Below are 27,196 nucleotides of genomic sequence, written 5' to 3'. Positions count from 1 at the left end.
AGTGTTCTCCAAAAGCGTCAAGGTTGGGAAAAGATAAAACCGAAGACTTGAAGAAGAGATGTGGCAATTAACTGCTTTGACCCAGAACTGTCATAAACAAGACAGTGGGCGGACCTCAGGCAGGCTGTTGACTACATTCTACTTCCTGGTTTTGATCTTCGTTGGGGGTCCGAGTAAATGACAACCTCAGAGAGGCCAGCCAGAGGGTGTACCAGGGCCCTAGTCCTTCGGCAATTCTCTAAAATTGCTCCAAAATGGAAAATCAAAACACAAAAGTAAATAGAAAGCAGGTAAATAATTGCAGGTGCTCAAGGGCTGAACAGGAGCGAAGAGCAGGACAGAGAGCAGAGGGCTGGGCCAGGCAAGGTGCTTCCTGGAGGTGTGGGCGGAGTCACAGGGTCAGCCTGTGGGCGGAGTCACAGGGTCAGCCTGTGGGCGGAGTCACAGGGTCAGCCTGTGGGTGGAGTCCCAGTGTCCGCCTGTGGACCAGCACCAGAGCCAGGTGACAGACCAGGCACTGTGACAACCCTTTGGGAATACCCTGAGAGTGGTGGGTGAGAGAAGAAAGGGAAGAAAGGATGGGCTGACAAGGACACTGGGGAAGCCTGGGAGGTTAGGAGCCATTGGTGTCGTGTTCCTTGAAGACCCTCAGGATCATGGCAGCTCTGTGTAACTGGTATCAGCATCTCCAAGAGGGAACTCTAACTCTCTTGGGAAGTCTTATAAATCTAGAGCCTGCAACTCTGTACGTGTGTGTGTGTGTGTGTGTGTGTGTGTGTGTGTGTGTGTGTGTGTGGTGTGTGAGAGAGAGAGAGACAGAGAGTGAGAGTTGTGTGTGTGTGTGTGTGAGAGAGAGAGAGACACGTGCACATGGGGCGTGCGTGTCTGCGAATGTCTGTGTGTGACTGCATGTGCCCACACTCATGACGAGCAGGACGCCAGCTCTCTTCCTCGATGGCGCTCCACTTGATTCCCTTGAGAAATGGTCTCACTGAGCACAAAGCTCACTCAAGTTTTACTAGACTGACTGGCCAGTGAACTCAAATCAACTTCCTGTCTCCAACCCCCCCTCCTGCCCCCCAGCACTGGGTTTACAGAAGCACCAAGCCACATCTGGCTTTCCACATTGTTCTGGGGGCCCAAACTCACAGCTTTAAGTGTGCTTAGCTCACTGAGCCCCCTCTTCACTCCCCACATTTTCCTTTCTGATCATTAGGCAGCCAGAGCAGAGAGGGTCCCTGCCCTCCTGGGAGCTCCTGTAAACACACACACACATGCATGCACACACAGGCATGCACACACGCACGTGATGCACACATGCACACGTGCGTGCACAAACACACGTGCACACATGCACGCATACACATGCATGCACACACGCACACACAGGCACGTGATGCATACACACATGCACACACGTGCACACAGGCACACACACGCGCGCACACACATGCGCACACACACATATGCATGCATGCACACACACGCACACATGCATGCACACATACACACACACACACACCATCTCCCTGCTCTCCAGGAAGGACTCCAGTCTCAGGGCTGGGCTTGCAGGCTCCCTAGACACCTCCGCTGCGTATCTGCCCAGTGACCTTGGGTCCTCGGGATGACGTTGGGTTGGTGAGAAACAGGCGAGCACAGTGAATTCCATCCATGGGAAACATATGGACAAGGTCCATCTATAGTAACAGTGAGACTGCAGCTGCAGGCTCTGAGCGAAGGGGCGTGGCAAACGTTGAATGCAAGCTTCCTTACATGGTGACTGGATATTCTGGAAACCAGACAGAGATTATGGCTGCCTGGTGTTGGGATTATTCTAAATGCCACTCAATGGTGCACTCATGAAAAATGCCTGAAGGGATAAAGCTGAAGTGAGCTGTTTGTTCACGGAGACAGAGTCTCACTACATAGTCCAGGCTGGCCTTGAACTTGTGAAGAGACGTGCACACGCCACTGTGCCTAACCCTGATTATGGCCGTAGATACGTTTTACTGCATTTTTTAAAAGCTTGTCTAATTCCTTAGCACCTTAGCACCCATGTTTTTAAAAAGAGAGTTCAGCTACTTGGTGAATTCCAAGCTATGAGACATGCCAAAAAAACAAAACGAAAAACAAAAACAAAATGAACAATGACTAAAGAATTACAGCCAGGGTTCCCTCTGCCCTCCACACGTATGTCCTTTACGCTTGTCCACACACATGGAAGAGCTGCCTTTCAAACACGCATCTACCCTCCCAGCACTTGGGAGACAGAAGGAGGAAGATGGTGAGTTCCAGGTTAGCCATGGCTCCAGGGGAAAACCCTACCCCAAAACCCCCACAAAAAATGGCCGGGGTTACAGCTCAAATGGAGCCCTTGCCTGGCGTACGTGAGTTGGCACTGCGTTCAGTTCTTGTCACCACAGCCAACAAGGTTCTTTAGGAGATGACATCCTGGGAGTGACAACAGCTAAGTCCCTCCACCCCTCTGAGTCTCTGGTTCTTCAACTGTAGGATGTGGATGGAGCTGAACTCCAGATGGCCATGCAGATTTCAATCGGCAGTCCCCAGAAATGGCCAGGCAGAGGATGATGTGCCCCCAGGGCACTGAGTCTGTAGATGTGGGAGCCCAAGTGCCTCTCTAGAACCCCACAATTGGGGTCCGGCAAGCATCCACACTCCCCGAGGCCACAAACATGCCCCAGATGGTGTTTGTGGAAGTGGCCCGTCCCCGGTGCTCTGACTCCTGCTAACACATCAGGTTGTGGCAGATCATATTTTCAGCTATGGGAGCCTGGTCTGAGCAGTTGGGTACTCTAAATTTAATTCTGCAGGTAATTTGAACGATGCTATCTAATTTCAAATGTCCCTACACTTATGAGTGCGAAAGCAGCATAATTTTTAATTAGTGGGTAAACAGTAAATACTGAACGGCAGTAAAGTGGACAGCACTGTTAATTAAAAATCCATGGTTGATAAAAATCAATTTGGTCCTTGCATTCAGGTCCCTGCAAAGAGTTGCATGACCCAGCCATGGCCCCATCTGCCGGCAGTGGTTCATCTAGTTAAGGCTTTCCTGGGAGGGGGGGAAGAAAGCGGGTAGAAGAAAGAAAAGAAAATCGAGGTCTGTCCCAAAGCTGTGAGGGGGCAACATCATGAGACTATTTCTAACTATTAAGTTGGGTTGGTTGCTGATTTTTTTTTCAAACAACCTTTACATTGAGGTTATGGGAAGACGGCACGGCGGGGCCCTGGGGCTTGCTTTTCTTTCTTTTTTCTTAAGAAGGTCTTATTCGTGCTGGGCTCTGTGTGCATGTGTTCGTGTTCTGAAGACAAAGAGGCCTGACTGTGTCTCACAGTCTCCTAACGTAATTAAATCCTAATTTCTCACAGAAAACAACATAAACCAAAACACACTTAGGGGCAAATAACATCTGAGGCTTCGTGACAGAGCGTGACATCTCTTCTCGGTGCCTTCAGGGAGGGGTGCATGGAACAAAACGATGACTTCCTTCCCAACAGAGAGAACATCTCTTCAAGAGCCAGAGACTCTAATTTTCAGAGCCCGGTGCTATTTCACTGTGAAATGGAAGCTTCATTTCCCAACCAGGCAAATAAGGCTGACCCTTCCTCATTCTTCTTTGCTCCCATCTGTTCACCAAATCAACACTTTGTGACAGGTTTCATTGACACTGGTGATGTTCAAATTAACCTGCAGAATTGAATCCAGAGAATCCAGCAGCTTCGGACCACAACGGTGGCTCAGAGGAACCAGAATGTGTTCAGGTTGACAGCGTAGGAGAGTCTTGTCTCCGCTCAGGGAGCATGGGCTCGGCGTGGATACCCATGTGCCCACCGTAGTGACCTGGCTCGGGTTCCTTTGGCTTACTGGACGTTGTACCAGATTAATTCTGAAAAACCCACCTTCTGTCTTGCAAGTCTTTCATCAGCCTTGCTACCCCGGTGACAGTGTCCGTGTTAAGACTCCCTGTCCTGGTTAGCTGTTGAATTCTGTTCCTCTTACTTGTCTGACCGCGGTCAGCCTATCCGTCGACCAGCGGGACCAAGGGCCACACTCATATCTTCACCCAGTCACTCTTAATTTGTGTCTTACACTCTGTTCTATACTCTGTCTGTGCTCCAAATTAGTCCCTGGTGTTCTCAGTGGTGACCCAAACAAGCCATCGTCAATGCTGGGCTTGAATGCCAGCATCCTAGGCTCTGCTAGCTCTTGCTTTTCTTGACAAGTGCCACAAACCCATGGAGCTGAGTCATCAAGCCACAACCAACTCCTAGGGTGGCTGCCAAGATCGCAGGGTACACCCCAACGCCACCTGCGTCCCTTACTTGACTGACGACACCATCATCACCAGCTACACCACTCATCTAGTCACAGGGTCCCCAGGGACCCTGCGTGTTACCCCGAATCCCAGAAATGTAAGCTTTCCCGAGAGATCACTGGGCAAAGAGAGTCTGAGGTCTAAGTATGAACCAGCTAGAGCCGAGAGGCAAAATGGGATCCCCCGCGGCCTCCCCGCACGCCCAGCTGGGAACGAGTGAGCCAGCAGCGGGGAAGGGATGGGAATATGGCGTGGGAGTTTCTCCACTCCGTCCACAGCCTTCCCTGGAGGCCCTGGCTGGCCAGAGCTCTCTGAGGCCCTCCTGACCCACTTCAGCCTCAGCCTCAGTGGGAAGGGCTGGGTAGGCAAGCCTGATGCAGTGGCTCACAGCCGGGGTCAGGGGCCACTCTGAGGACAGTGTCTGCTGTGAAGCTTGGACGTTGCTCGCACTCGCTAGCATCCTGCCATCTGGGCTGTGTCAGCTGTCCTTCTGAGTGGGGTGAGGGCTCTGAGGGGATTACAGTTCCTCAGCAGCTGAAGGTTTGTTTTTTTTTTTTCTACTCAATCTCAATTCTGAGCAGCAGCTGGGAGCTGAAGGGAGTTGTCCCACGCCCTTGCCAGCCTATCCTGGGCCGAGCGAAGAGGGCCAGGCAGGATGTGGTCTACGTGGCTGGTCTCCTGCTCGGGCTCTAGGTACCCACCATGCACTCAGTGAACAGTGACGGCCGAGTGCTGTGTGCTAGACTCTGGTATGTGTCCCATGTCCAGAGGAGGGGACAGTGGCAAGGCTGCTGTGTGCAGTCAGCAAGCATCTGGGTGCTCTGGAGCCTGAGGTGAGCCGTGTAGCCTGCCCGAGGCCCTGGCATGGGAAGATCGCATGGGTCAGGCAGTATGCATGAAGCCTGTGGATCTCTGAATGGATTATTGCGCCTCTGCAGCTAGCATCATAGAAACAGGTGGAATTTCAGGAGGTGGCCATCTACGCTGGGATCCCCAATGCCGACAGTCGGTGCCTAGTGGTATGCCCATCACTATGGTCCCTGGATCTCCACTGGATAGGTAAGACTGCTGGGCTGGGAGATGTCTCCCTCTGAGTCCCAGCATCGACCTCAATGAGGTTAGGACAATGCTCCCAGGCCCCCGGAGGCTGCCTGCCAGACTCAGGGCTTGCTTTCTCCCCTCTGGAAGAGGCATCTGGAGCAGAAAACCGTCAGGCATCGCATCCAACCAACATGGCTAAGCTGAACGATGCACACTGTGGAGGCCCGTGGCGGACATTCAGGCCTCCCTCTTGCAAGCTAGCGCTCAGGACGTGCGCTAAACAGGCAAACAGGGAAGTGTGTGATGCAGATTTGGCACTAAACTGAGCTGCAAAGAGAAAACTCACAGAGTGGTAACAAATGTCCTGGAAGGTTCCTGGAGATGCTGACATTCTGAGCTGCAGAGGAAGAGTCAGGCAGTAGGCAGGGATTGGCCGGCCAGAGAGCATCTGTGTCCCCACCCAGTCCTCCTGACCTTGCAGACACACCCATCTCACTGCGGGGGTGGGGGGCTGGTCTGCACCCCTCCTCTGTGGCAGCCTTCGGGTCTCTCTTCCTCCCAGGGTGGGAGGGAGCAGAGGGGGAGTTATGACTTCCTCCCTCACTTATCCCCTCAGGTCTCCTCGTCAGCCCATTCCGTTCCAAGGTCAAGGACTGAAGTTTCCATGTGTGTCCTTCATGTGTCTCTTGAGCTCGTGGAGAAATCTGCCTGCCAAACATCTGCTAGAGCTTTGGTTGCTGGGAGGGGGCAGGGCGCACGCGCCCTCTCAAAATCGCCTGTAGCACTTTTCCCAGGCTCCGGGCCTGCAGCCCTACCTCCTTCAGTCCAACTGGGACCCGGGCGGGGTCACTGAATGCTCACAGGGGGACACTGAGCCGTGAGGCTCCTTCCTCCAGCAACAACACTCTGGAGCAGTTCTAAGAAATTTCTAGAACTTTCCTTCCTAGAAAGTTCCCACTGTACTTGCTGCTTTCTGAGAGGAGTGTAGAAGAAGGGTCAGTAGTCTGGAACTGTGGGATGACACCCTGAATGCCCTGGAAAAGCCATTTTGTGCTGCAGGACTGTCTGAGGCCGTCGGGTACACAGGCTACCTTTCCTTATTCTAGCCGAGGCCTGGCCTGTTAGCCACTTACTGTTTTCCTTCAGACCAACTTACTCCTGTTTACTTAAACACATTCATGCATTTTTACAGCCTTATTGGGGGTATAATTGGCATACAGTGAACGGCACACATTTAGAGGGTGTCATATAATTATTTTTTAAAGACGCCTAACACAGCTCCGTGCACAGAACAGCCACTCGCCATAAATAAGAAGTAGCTGCGGGGAGACTCGGTGAAACAAAACCCCATAATTGGGTTCTCTCCAGATTCACGGCCCATCTCAGGCTCGGCGTCCGCTCTCTCTGGGAGAAAAGGAGCTGAGGCTTAAGACTCATTAGCTCTCAGCCAAGGGTTTCTCCTTCATGTTAGCGGAGAGCCTGGAGGGGAAAAAGGGAGCCCTTTCTGCTCGGATGATAGCAACCTAAGTACAAAATACACATTAAGGTGGCAATCCAGGTGGGCACCAGGGAACGAGGGGGCATCCCCCGCCCCCCCGCCACAATGAGCACTCCACAGGGATGGCTTCCACCTTTGCCCATGACTGTGGGGCCAGGAGCCATTCTTTTCCCTTCTGTACACGCCCTGGACATGTTTACATTGCTAACAGACTAGATCCTGGAGGCCAGGCCAGCTGACTGTATGCGTGTGTAGAGGTGGATGTGAGTGTCTTCCTCAATTGCTCTCCACCTTATTTTTTTTTTGAAGTAGAGTCTCTTACCTAAGAATCTCCATCAGGCCTTAAAGATGCCCCTGCCTCTACCAGAGCTAGGGTTACAGGCACACGCCACAATTGCTTTTTCTTATTTGGATACTGGAGATCAAACTGGGGGGGGGGGGGACATCATGCTTGTGTGGCAAACACCCACTTGGCCTATCTTCCCAGTCTGGCTTGGGTGCAGCCATTCTCCCCCATGACGATGCAAGAGAACCACTAACCAGCCTTCAACCCACAAAGTATGCGTTGTTCAACCCCTTTCCAAAAGCAGCTTGCTATTATCTGAAGAAACCAGGGAAAGGAAACAGCTCACTGAAGGGGAGACACTTGAGAGATGTCTCTCTGCTCTCCTTTCTCTACCTCCCCTTCGTTCAGCAGGATGTCCAGGACGGAGCAACAGGGTCCTAGAACTCATTGGGGGACGAGGCCAGGCTTCCTCGGAAACTAAGAATACAGAGTGGTAGATGGTGGCAACATTCCCCGTTAGGACCACGGGGTTGACCAGAAGGAGAACAGGAGAGCTTTTATGAAGGTCACAAGATTGAGAACTTTTGTGAAGTTCACAAGAGCTTTTATGAAGATCACAAGCTGGGGAAACAGGCGTGGGGCCCAGGCCTGAGTGAAGGAGGCTGGAGACATGGGAGCCCAGCCCAGAGGGAAAGGGACACCGAGGTAGGTTTTCATTTCTCTGTTCATAACCCATCTCCTCCAAGCATCTGTGAGGTACATCCAGGACCAGAATTCCTCACCCACTCCTACACCTTCTACTCCAAACGCTTCTTCTGAACCTACCAGTTCTAATACAGGGACCCCGCTGCCAGGAGCCTGCCCACTCGTTGCTTACCAAGGGCAAAATCCGTCTGCATCAGGCCTCCTGGATCACCCAGGGTGCCGCTGAGGCCGACTACCATCTTCATAAGGTGGGCATAATCTTTCAAGACACCATGCATGCCCTGCTTGGCATTGCCAGGCCCAGGCTAGCCAGCACTGTACAGGATGGCTACCCCCGGTCCAGGCCTGGATGCTGGGGACATTGTATGAGCTGCTGAGCTCCCAGGTACCAGGTGACTGCATGCCAACACTGGGCTTCAACATGCAGGAACCCGGTCTACTGCGCCTGCAGCGTCACATGCAACAGCAGCCTGGGGTGGTACCCCATGTAGTCAAGGAGTTGTTCGTTCCTTGGGACAGGCAGAGAGGCGGTACTGTGGTCCCACTGGATACCAGTGCCCCTTGCAAAGTGTTCTGGTGAGTGTGGGCCTCTCTGGGCGTGTTCTGGCGTCCAACCCAGCGGGTGCTTTAGAATCTGGTCCTGCTGAGGGTCTCTGGCCTATGCTTCTCGATGCCTTCAGCTCTGGCCAGCTAACCTCAGGGCATTAGCGCGCTCTATCATGTCTGCCTGTGCCGTCCTTTCTCAGCTTTTGAGACTGGACAGTATTTTTGTAGAGAATGACATAGTTCACCCTCCCCAGCCTAGTCATTCTCAGCATGCATCCTCTAGATTTGGGCTTCATGATTCTTGTAAGACCCATACCTGTCCCTGCAGGGCACAATGGCTCTGGCTGGTTCCCCCCACTCTCTCCTTGGTTCTCAATTTTCCTGGTTCCTCTATCTGCCACTCTACACACCCAGCACACAATGCTGTTAGGAAGCCCGCCTGTTACCTCCCGAGTTGGGCGCCAAGCACTCCATCAGGGGAGGTCTTTGGCATCACCCAACATGGAGTCTGGCACGTGGCTAAAGTCAGCATAATGTTGGCACATGCGATGGGAACACTCTGCTGGGACTGCAGTGCCCCCCTTAATGACCAGGGAACAAACCACCGATGCACGTGTGCGCACATGCTGATGTTATAATGTGCTGCATCAAACCCCGAGAACATTATGGAGCTGGCATAATGAACCAAGATGGCATGAGCACTAACTGTCCCTACTTAAAGCTCGGTGGAAACAAAGGACTCTGTTAGGGCCTGAGCCTCTGTGGCCACGCGGGGCTAGGGCGGGGCCTACACTCCTCATTTCTAACATGTGCCCTGGTGGTCTATGAGCTGTTTCCCCAGAGGCTCCAAGCACAGTGCACTGCCCCTCCATGAAACTCCAAAGGGACCCTCATGGGAGCTGCACACAACCTTAGCTGTGAAGGAAGCAAGGATACTGTCCCTACGCTATGAAAGGGTGGGGTGGGTGGTGCTGAGGAGGCCCTGTCTGATAGCTGGTAATGCACAAGCGCACCTCCTCAGAAAAACGTTGAGGAAAAAAAACGGAAGACATAAAAGGCATTAGCTTTAAGTGGAAGCCAACCCCACTTACACAGCCTGAAAATGTGAAGCTGTGACAAGGATGGCTGAGAGCAGGGACTCTTTCTTCACCCTCAAGTCCGAGCAATGCTCCCAGTGTCTGGGGCACTGTCAGTGGGACAGGGGTGACACACAGGGACAGTGATGCTGGCACTTGCTGCTTGTTGTAAATGGAGAAGAAAGTGGGTTAGGACTCTGGGTTAGGAACTTTCTGGCCAGTGAACCCCATATAAATGTCCTGAAAAATCAAGCTGAGCATGGTAGCTCCCATCTGTAACCCTAGCACTTTGGAGACAGAGCCAGGGAGATTTTTGAGTTTGAGGCTAGTCTCAAAAACCAACAAAGCAGCAAAGAACGAAAAGGCATATTGAGAGAAGAAGGAATAAGTTCTACCATCCTTTTCAAGTTCTGTTTGAACCTTGGTCCATCCTCCCGTCATGCAGCATGTATTGAGTGCCTACAGTGTACTGTACACTCAAGCAAAGTCAAATGGGGCAGCTTCTGATCTCTGGTAGCAGCTGCTTCCCAGAATTCCAAGGGGTGGGCACTGGTGATAGACCACACCCATTTGCCTGCCTTACACTTTTCAACTGTCCCCAAAACTCAACATCTGGGAGGCAGAGGAGGAACATGCCAAGGTTCTCCTAGGAAGGGTCTTCCTTGTTTCCTTCCTTCCTCCCTTCCTCCTTCCTCCCTCCCTCCTTCCTTCCTTCCTTGCTTCTTTCATTTTTTTTTTATTTTTTTCCAAGACAGAGTATCTCTGTGTAGCCTTGACTGTCCTGGAATTCCCTCTGTAGACCAGGCTGGCCTTGAACTCACAGAGATCCGCCTGCCTCTGCCTCCCCAGTGCTGGGATTAAAGGTGTGCAGCACCACCGCTCCTCAGGGTTCTTTTTAAATGATCTCAAAATAGATCCCTTTGAGGACTGTCTGTGATGCTCAGGACTTTGATCCTGAGGAAGGCCATACAGGGTGAGTTGATTACAGCGCACACCTTGTTCCAAGGGACACCACAAGGGCTGACAGCACCCTCTCTCCTGGGCAGAGCTCAGAGGCCACTATCCCTTCCCTTCTTGCCACGCAGCCAGCTCTGGTGGCCTACGCAGGCTGGAAAAGTGATTGAGAAACAAGACACACAGAAGCCTGTCATTGTAGACCAGTGCCAGATGTACAGACATTAAATTAAAGGTCTGCTCAGCAACTCCCCTCTTGGGGAGAGGGAGGAAGATTGTTTGAGAAAAGGAAATGCTGCAGTCAAATCCCTAAATAGCACATCGTTCCTTACCTTCTGCTCTCGGGGCCTGAGCCTTGCCCGTAACCCAAACCAGATGGTAAACACGAACGTTTTTAGAAGTTAATTTAAAACCTATTTGGTCCCCAAATTTATTGCCCGGATATAGAATATTAATCAATCAGTGCGTTCTCCACCACAGTCATCTAGAAAGGCATCACCTCTGGGACTTAATTAGAAACTGGTACGTGCCATGGAAGAAATGGTTTGGTGAAATAGGCTCATGTCAGCCTGAAGTTGGCAAGTCTGAGTCTAGGGGCTTTGTCTAGTAACACAAGGGTCTCTGGTCTCTGTTGGGGGCACTCTGGAGGTGTTTCATGGGGGCAGGAGCTTTGTGTCACCTCCTTGAACTGTCCCTGAGTGAGAAATGCCCTTTCTGTCCCCTCAACCACCTTTAAAGTTCTGCTATGCCCCCAGACCACTTGCCCCAAATGACAAGTCAGCTCCTGTAATGTCCCTGTGCACAGGGGATCATGCACACGTGAGGCCATGAGTGTGTGTGTGTGTGTGTGTGTGTGTGTGTGTGTGTGTGTAGGGAAAGAGCCACTCTGGGACTATTTCAATGCTGTGCATTTGGTCCTGTCAATACACATTAGTGTGAACATAGTTCAGAATGTGGGTTAAAAGGCCTAAATTAGAGGGAACTCTTATCAGCCGGACGCCCAATTACTGACACTCTAGCTAACTGCCATTGCTCCCTCCATCACAAACAAGTCTGCCGCCATTTACCGGCGTTTCAAAGCGCCTTCCAGTTCTCCAGCTCAGAATCCCCAAACAGCAAGGCATCATAGTACTTGCCTGTTATCTGAGTCCTTTGGATGCTGGGGCGAAACGGATTGTCTGGAGTTTGAACCCAGCCTTGGCTATACAGCACGACTCTCACTCTCTCTCTCTCTCAAAATAATAATGCTCATAAGAATAATATCCAGAAATAAAACATGATATAGGGTCATGTGCTGTAGAAATAGAAGTCCAGCTTCCTCACAGGAATAAATATTAATAGCAAGAGCTTTAAAAGTATGACAATCCAAACAAAAGAAAAAAGTACCCCCCTCCCACTGCCTATTCTGCTTGGGCTTCAGTTCCCAAGTTTCCCTCAGGAACGGCGGGAACAGGGTTGTCTGCTGGCTCTCAGTCAGTACTGAACAGTGGCTATTCCAAGGCCATCACGTTTGCCGAAAAGAAGGCTCTGTGTTGTGGCAGCAACTCCCTTTAAGGAAAGGAAGAGAAGTGGGTAGGGAAGGGAAGAGGGGAAGGGGGGATGGGAGTCTATGTCTAGCCCTTTTCTGACCTCTTCTAGATGTTTTCACTCCAAAATGTAGACCAATTAGATTCCATGTCTGTTTCCTGTTGTTGGCTTTTACTCACCTTAGCAAAGTCGAACCTGGGACGGTTTCTAGCAATCCAAAGCCGGAAGACACCAGTGCACACCCTGCGGCAGCAGAGGGGTCCTGCAAGCCCCATGACTCTGGGGCAGCTGGTTTTGTCTGTTATAATTAATGCTGGAGGCTGGGCGGGGTGCTACATGCTCACGGTGCTAGCACCTTAGAGCTGTAGAAGAAGGAGAATCAGGAGCACAAGGCCTGTCCAAGCCGAAAGGGAGCTCGAGTTTCGTTTGGACTACATAGAAGACGTTTATCTCAAAAGAAGGCCAGGGTGGGAGAGGGTTGGGCAGAAGCTCACTGTTCCATGCAATTTCAGAGGAAGATCGAGGACTGGAGTCTGGGTTCCCAGATGTCGCTTACATGCTGGGCGGGTGTGGCAGCCTGTCTGTAATTTCAACATTCAGAAAGCAGCGGCAAGGGGAGCCCAGGGCTAGCCGGCTAGGAAGATTAACCCTATTGCAAGTTTGAGTTCAACTGAGAGGCTGTGCCTCATAGAATAAAGTGGAGAGTGGTCCTTTGTTGACCTCCAACCTCTACGTGTGCCTGCACACACAGGAACACACCTCCACACCCACACCTGCCCCCAACACACACACACACACACACACACACACACACACACACGCACGCACACACCACATGTACAAAGCAAAAATAACCATCGCAGCCTCGCAGAGAACGATCACCCCGCACTGAGGCTTTGGGACAAGCTCTGCAGGGCTGTGTTGAACTATGGACAGCTGTGGCAGGCTGCCTGGCCTCTGAGTTTCACTGTCCTTGGTTGAACAGTTGCAGGAGAGGGGTCAACACAGCCCCCAGCATGTGAGGAAGCTTCGAGAGAGAAGGGACAACAGTGGCAAGCCAGGAAGGTAAACTGGGCGGGGCTTCTTCTAAATCAGGGGACCTAAGACCCCGCCCACTTCAGCCCATTTCTCAGTCATTCCACAAGTGAGTGTTTGCTGGGAGCCTGGGCTTGGTAAAGGTCAGGGCCACAGCCTAGAAAGCTCTTGCTACTTCTAGTCTGATGCAGATGTGAAGGCAGGGAGGGAGGGAGGGAGGGAGGGAGAGAGGGAGAGAGGGAGGGAGGGAGGGAGGGAGGGAGGGAGGGAGGGAGGGAGGGAGGCAGGGAGAGACGGAGGGAGGGAGGGAGGGAGGTCTAGGAGGAAGTGATGGGACAGGCCTTGAGTCTGCTTTGTAAGTCCCAGGCCTATACTGGACTGAGGCCCAGAGGAGGAAGGAGCCTGGACCTTCCTCATGACAGGTGCAGAGGCTGGGGGAGGACGTGCCTTTTCTTCTAAACCCCAGGACATCCAGGAGGCCACCTGCTGGAGGATAAGAGGGCAAAGAGGGCTGAGCCACCGGAAGGGGGGGTCTCACCTGACTACTCATGGGTTCCCCCTGCCTTGGGAGTCTATTCCAGCTCCGGGACTGGCTCTGCCTGGCGCCCAACCACTCCACTTGAGTTTGGCAATACCGCACTTGTCCCTGCCCGGCTTGCAGGCTCATGGCCCACTCGGACAAGCACCACCCACCTGTGCTGCCTTCCCAGCAGCCCTGCTGCTGCTCCTGGGGGGCCACTGGGTCTGCGAGGCAAGGCCAGCTGTGCCGTTCCTCACTCGACTCTCCACCTTCGATGACCGAAAAGGTTCCTGGGAAGGGCATTACCCCGTCCCCCAGAGTCCATGGCGGCGCTGAGCTGATGTTTGAGGTTACACGGGCCTATGTGACCCCCCCACACCATGGACCAGGTCACTACAGTCATACTCAGCTTCTCCAAGCCAAGCAGCTGTGGAGGCCCAGGGGTCTGGTCAGTAGGTACTGAGACGGTTGGTGCCCACTGTTGGGTATCAGGCTCGCACATGCAGAGTATGAGCTGTTCAAAATGGAGCACGGCGCCGGTGGGCAGAGCCTGGTCTTCATTGGGCAGAGGCCCACAGATGGGTCCAGTCCTGATAATCCCGAGAAAACCCCCCACCTCCTTCCAGGCACCCCTGGTGCTCTGTAAGAGATGGACCCTCACAGCGCAGGCCTCCAGTGCAGAACCCCCCTCCCATTGGGGTGGACCCCCGTTCCTACCCATTATTCCTCTCCCCATATTACTCCTGGTTCAAGGATTGGTCCCCTTTGAATGGCTGTGACATCGGGCTTTGGCTTCCAGGTGGCTTCCTTGGACACTATGTAGCCCTGCAGATGTCCACCAAGCTCTGCGCTATGGCACCACCATGGCGAAAGAAGGGACAGCCCCGCACCGCCGCTGTCTTGAATGGACACATGGCCCTGCCACCTCTGGTTCAGCCCGTATCCCACGGGACTCAGCAGCACTACAACGCCAGGGGTTCCCAGACCACGGGGCAGGATGTAGCCACAAAACATGTCGCGTTTCTAAAACCCTACTGCTAGTTTCAATTCTGCCACTGTGGTTAGTGTGAGTCTACTTGCCCTTCCTGGCCTGGGATATTGAGACAGAGAGGACAGGCTAGTATGCTGCCCAAGGGTGCTTCCTGCCGTCCGGCCAGGTTCGGGGCTGCGGTGTAGAGATCATTAATTTGAATTTAGCAATACAAGCTCAGCCAGGGCATGAATTAAAGATGCCGCTTGGGCTTTCAGTGCTTCTCCGCTCTCTGGCAGAGGGCTCGTCTCTCTGGAGGCAGTCGGCTTTTCTTGAGTTCTGCCTGTTGGCATCTTTGGGCATCTTGCCTCTCTGTAAGTCAGACTTCAAGCTGGCAACACAGCACACGGATAAATCCAGTCCTCCAGGGCCACAGAGCACGAAAAGAGGGCTCGATCTGAGCCGAGACCTTGGCCTTTCCCCCCCACAAGCTGCGGCCTCTGAGTCTCCCGCGCCCACGCACAGAGCCCACAAGCTTAGGGCTAGCCAAGCGGGGCATGGTCCATGGAGGGAAGAGCATTTCTGCCTTTGGAAACTAATTAATACTAATGATAGCTGCAGCACGCTGTGCTCTGTAATTAGCCCTGAATATTCTTCCAGAATCACTGCTGTCAACAGAAGGGGATGAGGAGGCCACCAGGATGCACAGCAGCATCTGGGGGCAGGACCCAGCAAGCCTGGCCTCCCCAAGTCCCCACACTGGGACACTAATATGTTGAGTTCTCATCTGCTCAGGGGCGCTGTCATCACAATGGGGACCCTGCTCGCAGGCCTAGAGCCTCATCTGCACACTGAGAGATTAACTGGTGTCCTGATGGGCTCAAGGGTTTTCAGGACTGTGAGTGACTGGTTCTCAGCTCCTTCCTCCTCCTCCCGCCGTGTCTCTTATCACAGATCTTGAACAATCCTATATGAGGCTAATGACGCTCGCAGAGGAAAGCCCTTGGCCTCCCTGAGACTGTGTGGGGTTCAATCAGTCCAAGGAGATTGCTCTAACTTATTATCCATTCTTCTAAAAAAAAAAAGCACCAAGTTAATATTCTCCGTGGGTTTCAGACAGCTATGAGTGTTCCTGGCATATTTACCAAAGTACAAGAAATAATTAGATTATTTACAGTCATGGACTACTTGGCAGTGGGGAGAGAGGGTAACATGTAGGGATGACAGTAGGTGTCAAGAATACAGCCATGGCTGAGAAACCCTTGTATCTGAGGCTTGGAGCAGCCATGCCAATGTTCATAATCAAATTTAAATCAGTTAATAAAGTTAAACAGCCTGAAAAATGTTCTTATTGGTTATTAAAATCAACCAGCGGGATTATAGTTCCAAAGAAAAGATGCATATGAGGAGAATAAATCAGAGAGGCAAACTCAGCCCTCCGGACCCTCCCGATGCCCTGCCCCCTCCGCCCTCCATAGTGCCCGCTGTGCTCAGAGCACCCCAGCTCTGGCTTAATGTTGTCTGCGGGGCTCATCTGGGGCTCCCCACACCCTGGAGACACCGGCTCTAGGTCACACTGAGCGGTTCCGTCTGGGGGCCTTCGCCACCCGTCCACCCCCAGACCAGGAAAAGAGCTGAGTGACAACTTGTCACTCAGATCTCAGACTGAACATCACATGCTCAGGAAGGCCCACCACGGGCACCGTCCCCAAAGGACCAGTCTTCTCTCTTCCATCCGCCATTGTGGCACATGGTGGCCAAGGTTGGAAAGGGTTTCACTCTGTATTTATCTCCTGGCTCCTCCAGAGAACGTAAGCTCTCAGGGAATCCACAGGACCATCTATCTCTACATCTTCCCATGGGGTCAGAGTACCTGGTGGGAGGGGCCTCAGTACATGGATGTCTCTCAAAGGCACGGAAAAAAAAAAACGGTGAAAGCCACAGGGCACGTGTGTCATCCCTGGGAGGGGAAAGACCGAATCAGAGATGAGTTGACCCCTCCATCTTCTACATGGAGACATGGAGGCACAGAGAGGGGGGGCTAGGCATGGGGTCATGCAGTAAATGAAGCCTTGGATCCAAATGGGAACAGCTAGACCCGGAGGAAGCCAGAGGCACATGGGGGATGGGGAGGGGGCTCGTTGCTCAGCAAGTCGCGGGCTGCCTGGTTAGGTAGCTGCGTCAGAGAGCTGCTTTGGCTGGGCTGGGCTGAGCGAGGCCCCCTTTGATAGAAGAAAGCTAAATAACCCTCTCTTTCAGGGAGGAGAGGAGGGCTAGGCAGAGGCCAGGGCCTCAGAAACCCCCAGGCCCTTCCACCCTTCCAGAGACCCAAGAGTACTCTCCTTAGCAGAAGAGCAGAGCCTACTCTTGGCTGTGAGCAAAACAAAACAAAATTAATGCTTCCACCGTATGCGCAGTCACGTTGAAAGGGGGGGCAAAGCTCGTGCGGTTGATAATTTCACAGTGCAAGTCCCAGGAGAGCAAAGGAGCTTTTTTTTTCCCTTTTTAATAAAAAGTTTAGATTGTACACAGCTCTCGGAGGCCCATTAACTACCAGGCACTGCTTATCAGAAGTTATTTCTTTGCTTTTCTCTAAGCGAATGTGTTTAATCTCCCAGCGGTACCACCGAGCTGAGAAGCAGCCTGTGCTGGTGACGAGGCCCCTCTCTCTGTGTGTCCTCTCCTGGGAGCCAGGGTGACTCAGGCGTTGGCTGGAGCCTCTGACGCAGGTGGGGTTGCATTAGGGCCCTGGCAGGGGCAGATGCACAGGCATTAGTGTCACTGAAGGGGGGAGGGGAGTTGCTCCCACACACAAAGGTGGGATTGGAGCAGCAACCGTCTGCAAAGGCCAACACTGCAGAACTCTCTTAATGTCCAGGCAGCCATTTCCTCCCTGCTGGCCACTCTGTGGTCATCGCCCCCCACCCCCCACCCCCGCAGTCAGCGTTCAACCCACCCCATCTCCTCTAGCCTTTGCCCAGTTGGACACCCCCTTCCCCCATCCTCATCTCTACTTCATCAGCAACATCCTGTTTATTGACATCCTCTTCAGACCCAGCTTCAGAGCCCCAGGCCTCCGGTCAGGGTCCCTGCTGGGCCTCCAGTATGCAGGGCCACCTGGCCCAGTGGGAGCGTAATAAACACTGGCTGCGTGGATAAATGACTGTGTCCTGTTTGGGGGGCGGGGGGGGGGAGTTCAGAATGCAGCCAGTAAGTGTCAGCTACGCCCTCCCCATGCTGGCTCCAAGCACATGTGCTATTGCTTTTGCCAATAAGGTGGGCAGAGCCGAACTCAAGACGTGGGCACTGGAGGACACTGTGCTCTCTCTGGACAGTTGTTTCTATGGCGTCAAGAGGAAGTTCTGCCTCTGAACAGGTCACAGGGCCTAGCACTGTCCCAGACACACGTCAAACTTCTCATACCTCAAGGGTACTGAGAGAAATGCCCTGAGCCCCATGAAGGAGTCATAAGCCACACCTCCAGCCCCCCCCCCGTAGCTCCACCCTACTGTTTCTTAATGGTGGTGACTGGGGGGGGGTGTGGAACACTCTGGGCCATCTACCCTGAGTTTGTGTCCTAGAAGGCAGCCACTGTACATAGACTCGTTGAGGGGGGTCTCCTCCTCCCGGTGCTGTGGCACCTCCTGGGGGCATTTTAATGGATACCTCTTAGTCCTATATATGTGGTATCTCTTTAATGCTTTAGATGAAGGAAAAAGGTAAGGAGCGAAGGTAGTTGCCTCATCTGTTAAAACTAATTAGGCTGCTTTTGTGAAGAAATGTCAAGTGCCTGAGGAGGAAGGGCTGGCTCTCAGACTCTGAGCTGAAGAGAGTCACGACTATGTTCCTTTCCTTCCACTTCTTCCAGAAATTCTGATAAATTATGGGGAAATAATTAAAAGGGACAGAGTCTCACAGATAACTAGAAAAGGAGAGGAGAATGTGGCCAGCAAGAGGGAGCCTGTGGTGGACTGGCAGCAGGCCTCAGAGTAGGACGTTTTCACTTCAATCTCTTGTCACCACACCGGGTGGTCAGGGTGAGGCTCAGAAGTAAGCTTGTGCCACAGGTCTGGGCTTAGAGATCTGGTCACCTGGTCAGCTCAGGAGGCAACAGAGCAGAGGAGCTGAACTAGGTGCTTCCAAGTTTGTAAAAGGGGCTGTAACCACTCAAGACACTCCCTCACCCAGAAAAGAACCGAAAGTTCAGCCCAGGAATCTTTGACTTCACTAACAGCCAGGAGCAGAGTTATCATGCTGGAAAAAATATGGGCTGTGCATAAAACCCTGCGTGTTAAGTGGTGAGTGCAAGCCTCCTGCTGTCCTTGGCTTCCACAGAGGCAGTGGCCAAGAGCTGCCAGGTGGCAGATGTAAGATTAACCTTTTAAATACTGCACAGCTCTGTTAGACCACAAAAAACAAAACAAAACAAAAACAAAAACAACAAAACAAAATCGTGTGGCCCTTAGCACCACAGAAAACAGACCAAAGCCTACCTTTCCCCAACTCCTCTGTCAGGAAGAAAAAAAAGTAACAAAGAACTATTATGTCTCTAGTGGGAGAAAAAAACTACATCTGTTAATTATAGTGATGAGGCAAGAGTTCAAGACCAACCTTAGGCACATAGTGAGCTGGAGATCACCCAAACACCACACACACACACACACACAAACACACACACATGCGCGCGCGCGTGCACACACACACACACACACACACACACACACACACACTATAAACACAGAGGCAGGTGGGTTTCTGTGAGTTTGAGACCAGCTTGATGTATATAGAGTTCCAGGTCAACCAGAGTTACATAGTGAGTGAATGAGTGAGTGAGACTTATCTCAAAAAAAAAAAAAAAAAAAAAGCAGAAAAGTCAAAACATTGGAAATTAAAGTTGAAAACTTCCCCAGAATTTTGGGTGGCCTTGGATTTTAAGGGGACCATTAGAAATGAAGTGATGTTTTCAGAGTCCTCACAGGCACTTTTAGAAGGTCTTTTTATACCCAATACAACTATCCAATTAAGTGGGGAGGACAGACTAGGACAATTTCGGGCTCCCTCAGAAAATTTATGTTCTGTATGTGCCTTTCTCAAAGACCTGCTAAGGGATGTGCTTGTTCAAAAAGAAGCAAAATAAGCAAGGCAGGCCTAGGCATTCCACTGCTTGGCATTTACACAAAGAACTCCACATCCTACCACGGGGATATCTGCACAGCCATGTTTTCCCTTCCCTGTTTGCTACAGCAAAGAAATGGAATCAACTTAGATGTCTGTCAACAGAGGAATGGATAAGAAACGCGTGGTGCACACACACACAATGTTCAGCTTAAAGGGAAATGAAGTTGTGGAATCTGCAGGAAAATGGGTGAGCCTGGAAAGCATATTAAGCAAGGTGAAAGAGAGAAATGCATGCCCTGCCTCATATGCAAACCTAACCTAAATCATACACACGTGTGTGTATGTAAACGGGTGCAAGTATGAGCACAGATGGAAGGTGGATGAAGAGACACATGACAGGCTCTAAAGCTCATTTCCTTTTTCCCCTGGTTCCAATTCATCCATGAGTGCTCTGTCTAAGTGAAGCTGTGACTTTAGAACGGCTACTGTTCCCCGAGGACTGTAAAGAAGTTTCAGGAGAAGCGCCTAGGTTGGTTGGGGCTGAGGTGTGCGAAGGGTCTTTAACCCTGCTGGCCTCTGTTTTCATTTGTGAGTTAATTAGAATAAAGGGATTAAAAATACCCTAAGGAAATAAATAAATAAATCCATCAAAAGAGGAAGATGTAAAAGAGAACCCCCCCCCAAAAAAACAGAGCAGAGGAGACCTGACAGTGGCAGGAAACCAAGGGCACATGCCACAAGCAGCACGGGGAGGGGGAGGGGGTGGGAGAAGGGGAGGGGTAGGGGAGGGGGAGGGGGCAAGGACCTCTGTAGACACCTGTGGAAATCATCCATGTACTCCAGGGTGGAGACTTACCTTGTCAGGGTTTGGTGCTGAGCTCATCACACAGTGAAACCTCAACCAGAAAGACTCCAGGGAGAGGCATGGGTTATGAACAGGAGGCTGTCAAGAGTCCTGTCAACTGCCAACACTCAGTCATGGGGACAGGACAGAGACAAACCAACTCTAGGGCCTAGTTCTGTGAAAGGGAAGGGAAGCTGTGCTTGGGACAGGGTTGAGAGTCTTCGACTCCATATCTTTCCTAGGAGGAAATCAGTCAGTGAGATCTAGGCTCAAAGACCATGCACAGGAGCATGTCACTTGGAACTGGGAATGGGAGCATCAGAAGCAAGGGCTCCCTGGCTACCCGAGGGCCATGGAAGCCAGGGTGACACTAGCTGTTGAGTTTCACTGTGAGGTCATCACTAGCTGTTGATTTTCACTGTGAGGTCATCACTAGCTGTTGATTTTCACTGTGAGGTCATCACTAGTTGTTGATTTTCATTGTGAGGTCATCACTAGCTGTTGAGTTTCACTGTGAGGTCATCACTAGCTGTTGAGTTTCACTGTGAGGTCATCACTAGCTGTTGAGTTTCACTGTGAGGTCATCACTAGCTGTTGAGTTTCACTGTGAGGTCATCGCTAGCTGTTGAGTTTCACTGTGAGGTCATCACTAGCTGTTGAGTTTCACTGTGAGGTCATCACTAGCTGTTGAGTTTCACTCTGAGGTCATCACTAGCTGTTGAGTTTCATTGTGAGGTCATCACTAGCTGTTGAGTTTCATTGTGAGGTCATCACTAGCTGTTGAGTTTCATTGTGAGGTCATCACTAGTTGTTGATTTTCACTGTGAGGTCATCACTAGCTGTTGATTTTCATTGTGAGGTCATCACTAGCTGTTGAGTTTCACTGTGAGGTCATCACTAGCTGTTGAGTTTCACTGTGAGGTCATCACTAGCTGTTGAGTTTCACTGTGAGGTCATCACTAGCTGTTGAGTTTCACTGTGAGGTCATCACTAGCTGTTGAGTTTCACTGTGAGGTCATCACTAGCTGTTGAGTTTCACTGTGAGGTCATCACTAGCTGTTGAGTTTCACTCTGAGGTCATCACTAGCTGTTGAGTTTCACTGTGAGGTCATCACTAGCTGTTGAGTTTCACTGTGAGGTCATCACTAGCTGTTGAGTTTCATTGTGAGGTCATCACTAGCTGTTGAGTTTCATTGTGAGGTCATCACTAGCTGTTGAGTTTCATTGTGAGGTCATCACTAGTTGTTGATTTTCACTGTGAGGTCATCACTAGCTGTTGATTTTCATTGTGAGGTCATCACTAGCTGTTGAGTTTCATTGTGAGGTCATCACTAGCTGTTGATTTTCATTGTGAGGTCACCAGGCAACCTAAGCTTTTTGTATTATGTATACAAAAGGCCTTGGCAGTCTATCTTTACACGTGTGTGTATGTCATCCCAGTTGCTTCCAATGATGCAAAGGGTAGACTCTGGTGACAGGGATTTCGAATGCTCTGAAGGAAGCCAGACAATAGGCTCATGGTTTGCAGAGAAGGAATCCTGCAAAAGGGACGTGGCCTCCGCCCTGAGTTTATGGGAAACACAAGAGAAAGGAAAAAAAAATGGGCCAAGGACAGGAACCTGGCCCTGGGCCACCAGCCCTTCCTCAAAGGTTGGCTGGCTCAATATTGGTAGCTGGTTTTATCATTACTAATGGAAAATACTTCCTGTGGTCAGGAGCCACCCTTTGGAGCAGCCACGTGACTGCAGGGAGGGGTAAAGACAGTGGGACTTGGCTTTGAAAAGCTTCCTGCCTTCCTACACATTTTTAAGGTTTTTGAAGTAGCAGAAAGGTCCATTTTTCAAAAAGCCCATAACACGGACTTTGTGTTTCTCCAAATTTTTTCCTCTTTCTTTTCTTCTTTGAAGTGATTTTAGTGGTCAAACACTGCTGAGAAAAACAAAAAGAGAAGTTCTACTTGAAAAAAGAAAGCCTGGATCGTAAGTGCCATTCTGTGTTTTCTGTGTCTGATGGGCACCTCACTCCCATTAGAGAGCGCGCTCAGTGAGTCTGAGGGCAGCAGCTTCATCTACAGCACCAACAAAAGATCCTGAGAGCCGGGATGGTGACTCATGCAGGATAGCTTTACTCCCCAGCTCCTATCCTGTCAGGACCCCACCAGCAGCCTTCAATTCCCAATCTTACTCAACACCATGGGGAAAAAGACCCAAAGTGACATGGGGACATGCATGCACACGCGCACACACACACACACACACACACACACACACACCTATGCCCTGGTATGCAGTCTTCCTGTGAGAATAATGAACACTTCTTTCTACAGTCACAGGCTGCTTGTATAGATGACGTCTGTTCTCCTTCCTTCAACCTGGCCTCACTGCTGGTCTTCATGCGCTGGCATGTCCTGTTTACTCATAGGCACCCCAGGCACAGGTGACCCCAACCCACCGAGTGCACAGAGAGTCGTATGCACAGCTGTGTGACCCTGTGTCCTCATCTGCACCCATGCACCCACGCACCCACGCACGTGTGTGTCTTGATGCAGATGTACCTGGTTGGTGAGAACCAATCACTGCTGGTTGTGACTGCAGAGAGACCGCAGCAGCAGTGTCTTCCTGGAGGTGGTGGGGCCCAAATCCAAAATACAGGCTTCCTTGTCCATTTTTACCTGCTAGGGGCTGACCCCATGGTATCAGGGGCTCACTTGCACAGATGTGTATGGTGGCAAGGGCAGAAACTGCTTCAAGACACCTCAGCTGGCTGAATTCTGAGTGTCCTAGACCGAGGGAAAGTGCCGAGCAATGACAGCAATGCCGTGTACACTGACACAAAATGGTCTCCAGGACACAGTTCCAAGAGGCCAGCCACATGACAGGGCAGGTGGAAAAAAGTTCATACTGTCTCCAGAGGAAGGGGGCTTAACTGCCTTGGCACGGTATCCTGCGGTCCGGTGTGACAGCTTAGCTTTTGCCTGTGAGCCAGAGAACTGTCCATCAGGACTTAAGAAAGACAGGCCAGCTCATCTAAGCTGGTACAGGCACACTGCAGACCAGTGCCACTGGCCTCCTGCCAACAGGAAACCCTGAGAATGCCTGAGGACCCTGTGTAGGACTCCCACCCTCAACCCCTCCACTCTCGGGTGAAAGTTCCTCAGTGGCAAAATGAGGATATTGACCTAACTCATCTTTAAGTCTGGTTTCTGGTGTGAAGACCCAGATTTTCATTTAATCCAATTTCCTCCTGCTAAGCAGCACAGGGAGCAAAGAAATGATTCTTGGTACATTCTCCGCAGCGCATAAAACACTCTCAAGTCATCCATTCAAAATAAATGTCACACAGAAGCATCCTTTAAATATACTCAGAGCACAGAATTTATTGAACGTTCTACAGAGACAGCTCACATGAAAATTTATACCCCAGCAGGGAAGGTTTCATCAGACCAACACAGAACACATGAGAACTCGCTGTGAATGGCTCTTTCAGTCTGGACACTGCAGAAATACGTTTCCTTCCGTCTGGGAAACATGAAGTCAGCTGTAAAACCAGGATCTATCGCAAAGAGTCCTTTCCTGCTTCGACTTTGTAAATGAGTTCCATATTAGAACAGGAAACACAGATTAAGTGAATAAAGGAGAGATCATGAAAACAAGGACACTCTGAAACACCTCTCAAAATACTCAGTCCCTAAAATGCTGACGTGCACTGGAGTCGGGATGAACACACACAGTCACGGGCTACAGAGGTCTGTGAGAACGGGTGTGAGGCCTGATGGGAACAGCATGCATTGCAGCGGCTGTTTCTCAGGTGGGGAGGAGGGGGCCGTGACGGGAACATTATCTTGTGTTTGTTATGGGAAATTCCAAATACCAGAAGTTCATACATTGCCTTTAAGAGACAAAACATAACAGCAGCAAAAGAAACGCCAGTCACAGAAACGAGGCCCGTTGCATTTTGCATTTTTCTACATAAGAGCAAAGACCACCACACTTAGCAGTGAAACACAGCCAAATGATTCCTGCAGATCAGTTCCCCGGCACCTCTTCCGGGGCAGAAAATAGAGAATGCACTTTGGAGACGTCTGCTATACGGGTCACAAAAGAAGACAGCTCCATGCACGCGTTTCAGTATCACAGACAGTAAACTCTGACCTTTGAAGCCATGTAAGAGACTCAGTGAGAAAGGACTTTTTTTTCTGAAAAATAAATGTTGAACTAACAGGCTAGCAGCTGAATTTAGTATACGTCTAAGAAGCAAAGAGGCGGGAATGCAGGCAGCTGTCCACACACAGGGACGGAGGCCTTGTTGTTTTAAAGTAGGAACTGGTGGGTCGATGTGTGGAGCGTGCGTGCTAATTCATCGTCTTCGTAAGTCATGTAAGTTCTACATTCTTGTTAGCAAGGAGCCTTTAATGAGATTGTGTTAAAAGATCTGATTTGTCTCCCGGAGTTGGTGTTTTCTGAAGGGAGACGGGAAAGTAACATGTAATCTGCTTTATTTCAGCCAGACGTGGCTTTTGAGCATTAGGGAAACGGAACCATGGCTGCAGCTCCACTGTGCAATGGCCCTGCCAGCCCCCGGAGGCTCATCAGGATGCAGGCAGTGTGCATCCATCCTACACCCACATCCATTAGCGAGATGATTAAACCCGCATCAGCCCCTTGCTGCAATACAGCAACTGTAATAGGGCATTGTTACAGGATCAGTGCTTCCTGGTTCAAAATAAACGTGAGCATTTATACCGCGGGGGAACTTGGTGGCCCCGCAGCTGTGTCTTCTTCCCAGTGACATCTTTTCATCAGTGTAATCCACACTGTGGCAACATTCCAAGGCATCATAGCTGCAAATATCATCTGTGGCAAGTTGGATAATGGCTACGCTTCTGTTGCTACCTTTCCTTCCTCTTTTGAAGAGTGGATGCATACATATTCTAATAAATTAATCCCATTAAGGAGGAAAAAAAGATATCTAAGGTAATTACTGCATTCATTCCCTCCACCTTCCCCCAGATCTCTCTTAACCATAACACACAGATGCTTGTATGTGATGTCCCTTTGGAATTTTTACATATACCTCTGTAACAGGAATAAATGAACTGGGGTGAAAACTACATACACACAGCTGTGGAAATGGCTATAACAACCCCCCCGCCCCTTGGGGGGTCTGGCTCCCTCATGTATCCCAAGCAGTGGATATTCTTGGTGTCTGATCCTCAGGTGCTGAGCGTGCAATGGCCATCGCAGGGCGGGGAGCCGGGCGGCAATGCACTCACAGCTCCCGAGCTACCTGCACCAATGCTCCTGTGCAGGTCGGGTCACATCTGTCACTTGCTCATGTGTTTCTCCACAGGTTCAGAGAGAACCCAGACACCAGCTCGGCTGCTTTCAAACCTCAATAGGCCACTTCTATGACGCCAGTTTTAATGAACCTCACTCACATTTAATTTACTAGGTGTAAGGAGCCTCCAGATAAAGCAACCCTACCTAGCTGAGATACAGTGGTAATTTTCTTTCTACAGCGCCCAGTTCATCCCCCAGGCACACGGGCAGTGAGAGGAATGGAAACAGCCACATGTATTCATCATGTGGGAATGCGTTCAGGCCATGCCGGAGCCCTGGATCTCCTGGGCTCAGCCTCGAGACGCCGGCTGGGCCAGGGTGGCAGACGAGACACCACCGGTGAGCTGAGGTGCCCGGCAGCAAATACCCCCCTCCACCTTGTTCCCACCATTGGTCCCCAGACCTCAAGCGAGCAGTGCCTTAGCATGCACGAGCAGGCTAGGGTTCATTCAGCTCAAAAGGAAAAGGCTGCCCAGCTTTAAGGTACTAGAGCTTCCGCACCCCTGTGTGCAGGGCAGAGCCTAGTGTGAGGGTTTTGGGGGGGGGGGCTCTGCAGCCAGGATGGTGTTGACAAAGGTTCCTATCTCAGTAGCTCCACATCCAATCAGGCCGGGGAACCCTGGGGGAGCAGTGATCTCAGAGCTACCCTTTGTGTTCCCAGAGTGATGGCGGGGGCCTGGCCGCCCTGCAAACAGCACTCATCCATCCGTGCTCTACGGGGGACTTTTAAACACAATTGCATTTCTGCTTGCTTGGAAAGGCACTCATTCTCAGTTACAGCCAACACGGCCAAGTGTAATTAGGATGGGTCTGGTGCCTTCCGGTTACTTGCAAAGTTTTACTCTTCCTCTCAGTGACAGGAGACAGGCTCCGAGAGACACAACAGGCAAAGGACCACTGACCTCTGTCCTGGAGGAGGTCTGGGAGACAGAACGTCACTCCGGTACACAGGATGACCTAAGTCACAGAACGACCTCTCTGTGTCCCTGTCTCTCCCTTACAAATAAGGGTTTAGCAAGCTATAACCAGAGATTTGCACTTGGGCCAGTTATTTTGAGGAACTGAAAATGACAAATGGCACCGCATTTTGGCAAGGAATCTGAGTTTGAAAACACCAAGATTTGTGTGCAAAAAAAAAAAAAAAAACCCCAAGAAACCTCCACAGGCACCATTTGGGAACTGTCAAGCTGCTACACATGGCGCACATGCCACACACAAGCACACGCGTGCACATACAGGGCTTGTTTTCAAATTAATCTGAAGAGTTACTTAGTTCTGAGCCCTCGCCGCGTTCAGTTCTGACTGACTCAACACAGCCTGCAGGCTGGGTACTGCTATCTTCACACAGCACTGCTGTTCCTAGGATTTGTTTGAAAGCAGTTAGGTTTTCACGGCTCACT

At 51.1% G+C, this 27,196-nt stretch overlaps 1 protein-coding gene across 1 annotated transcript; it reads left to right on the top strand.

Annotated features, from left to right (window-relative positions):
- Window positions 1–7,832: 7,832 nt before the first annotated feature.
- On the top strand, window positions 7,833–17,632 carry Apcdd1l (APC down-regulated 1 like). Its single transcript, XM_040733119.1, is given in 12 exon segments — window positions 7,833–7,867; window positions 7,909–8,006; window positions 8,009–8,158; window positions 8,161–8,397; window positions 13,630–13,707; window positions 13,710–13,830; window positions 13,832–13,904; window positions 13,906–13,987; window positions 13,990–14,135; window positions 14,137–14,167; window positions 14,325–14,501; window positions 17,466–17,632. Coding segments are annotated over 12 exon segments (1,395 nt in total).
- The last annotated feature ends 9,564 nt before the right edge of the window (window positions 17,633–27,196 follow it).

Source organism: Mesocricetus auratus, unplaced genomic scaffold (genome assembly GCF_017639785.1).
Source record: "Mesocricetus auratus isolate SY011 unplaced genomic scaffold, BCM_Maur_2.0 Super-Scaffold_100028, whole genome shotgun sequence".
Classification (NCBI taxonomy): Eukaryota; Metazoa; Chordata; class Mammalia; order Rodentia; family Cricetidae; genus Mesocricetus; species Mesocricetus auratus.
Note: the sequence above shows the minus strand (reverse complement) of the source record. Positions and strands in the feature narration are given on the sequence as shown.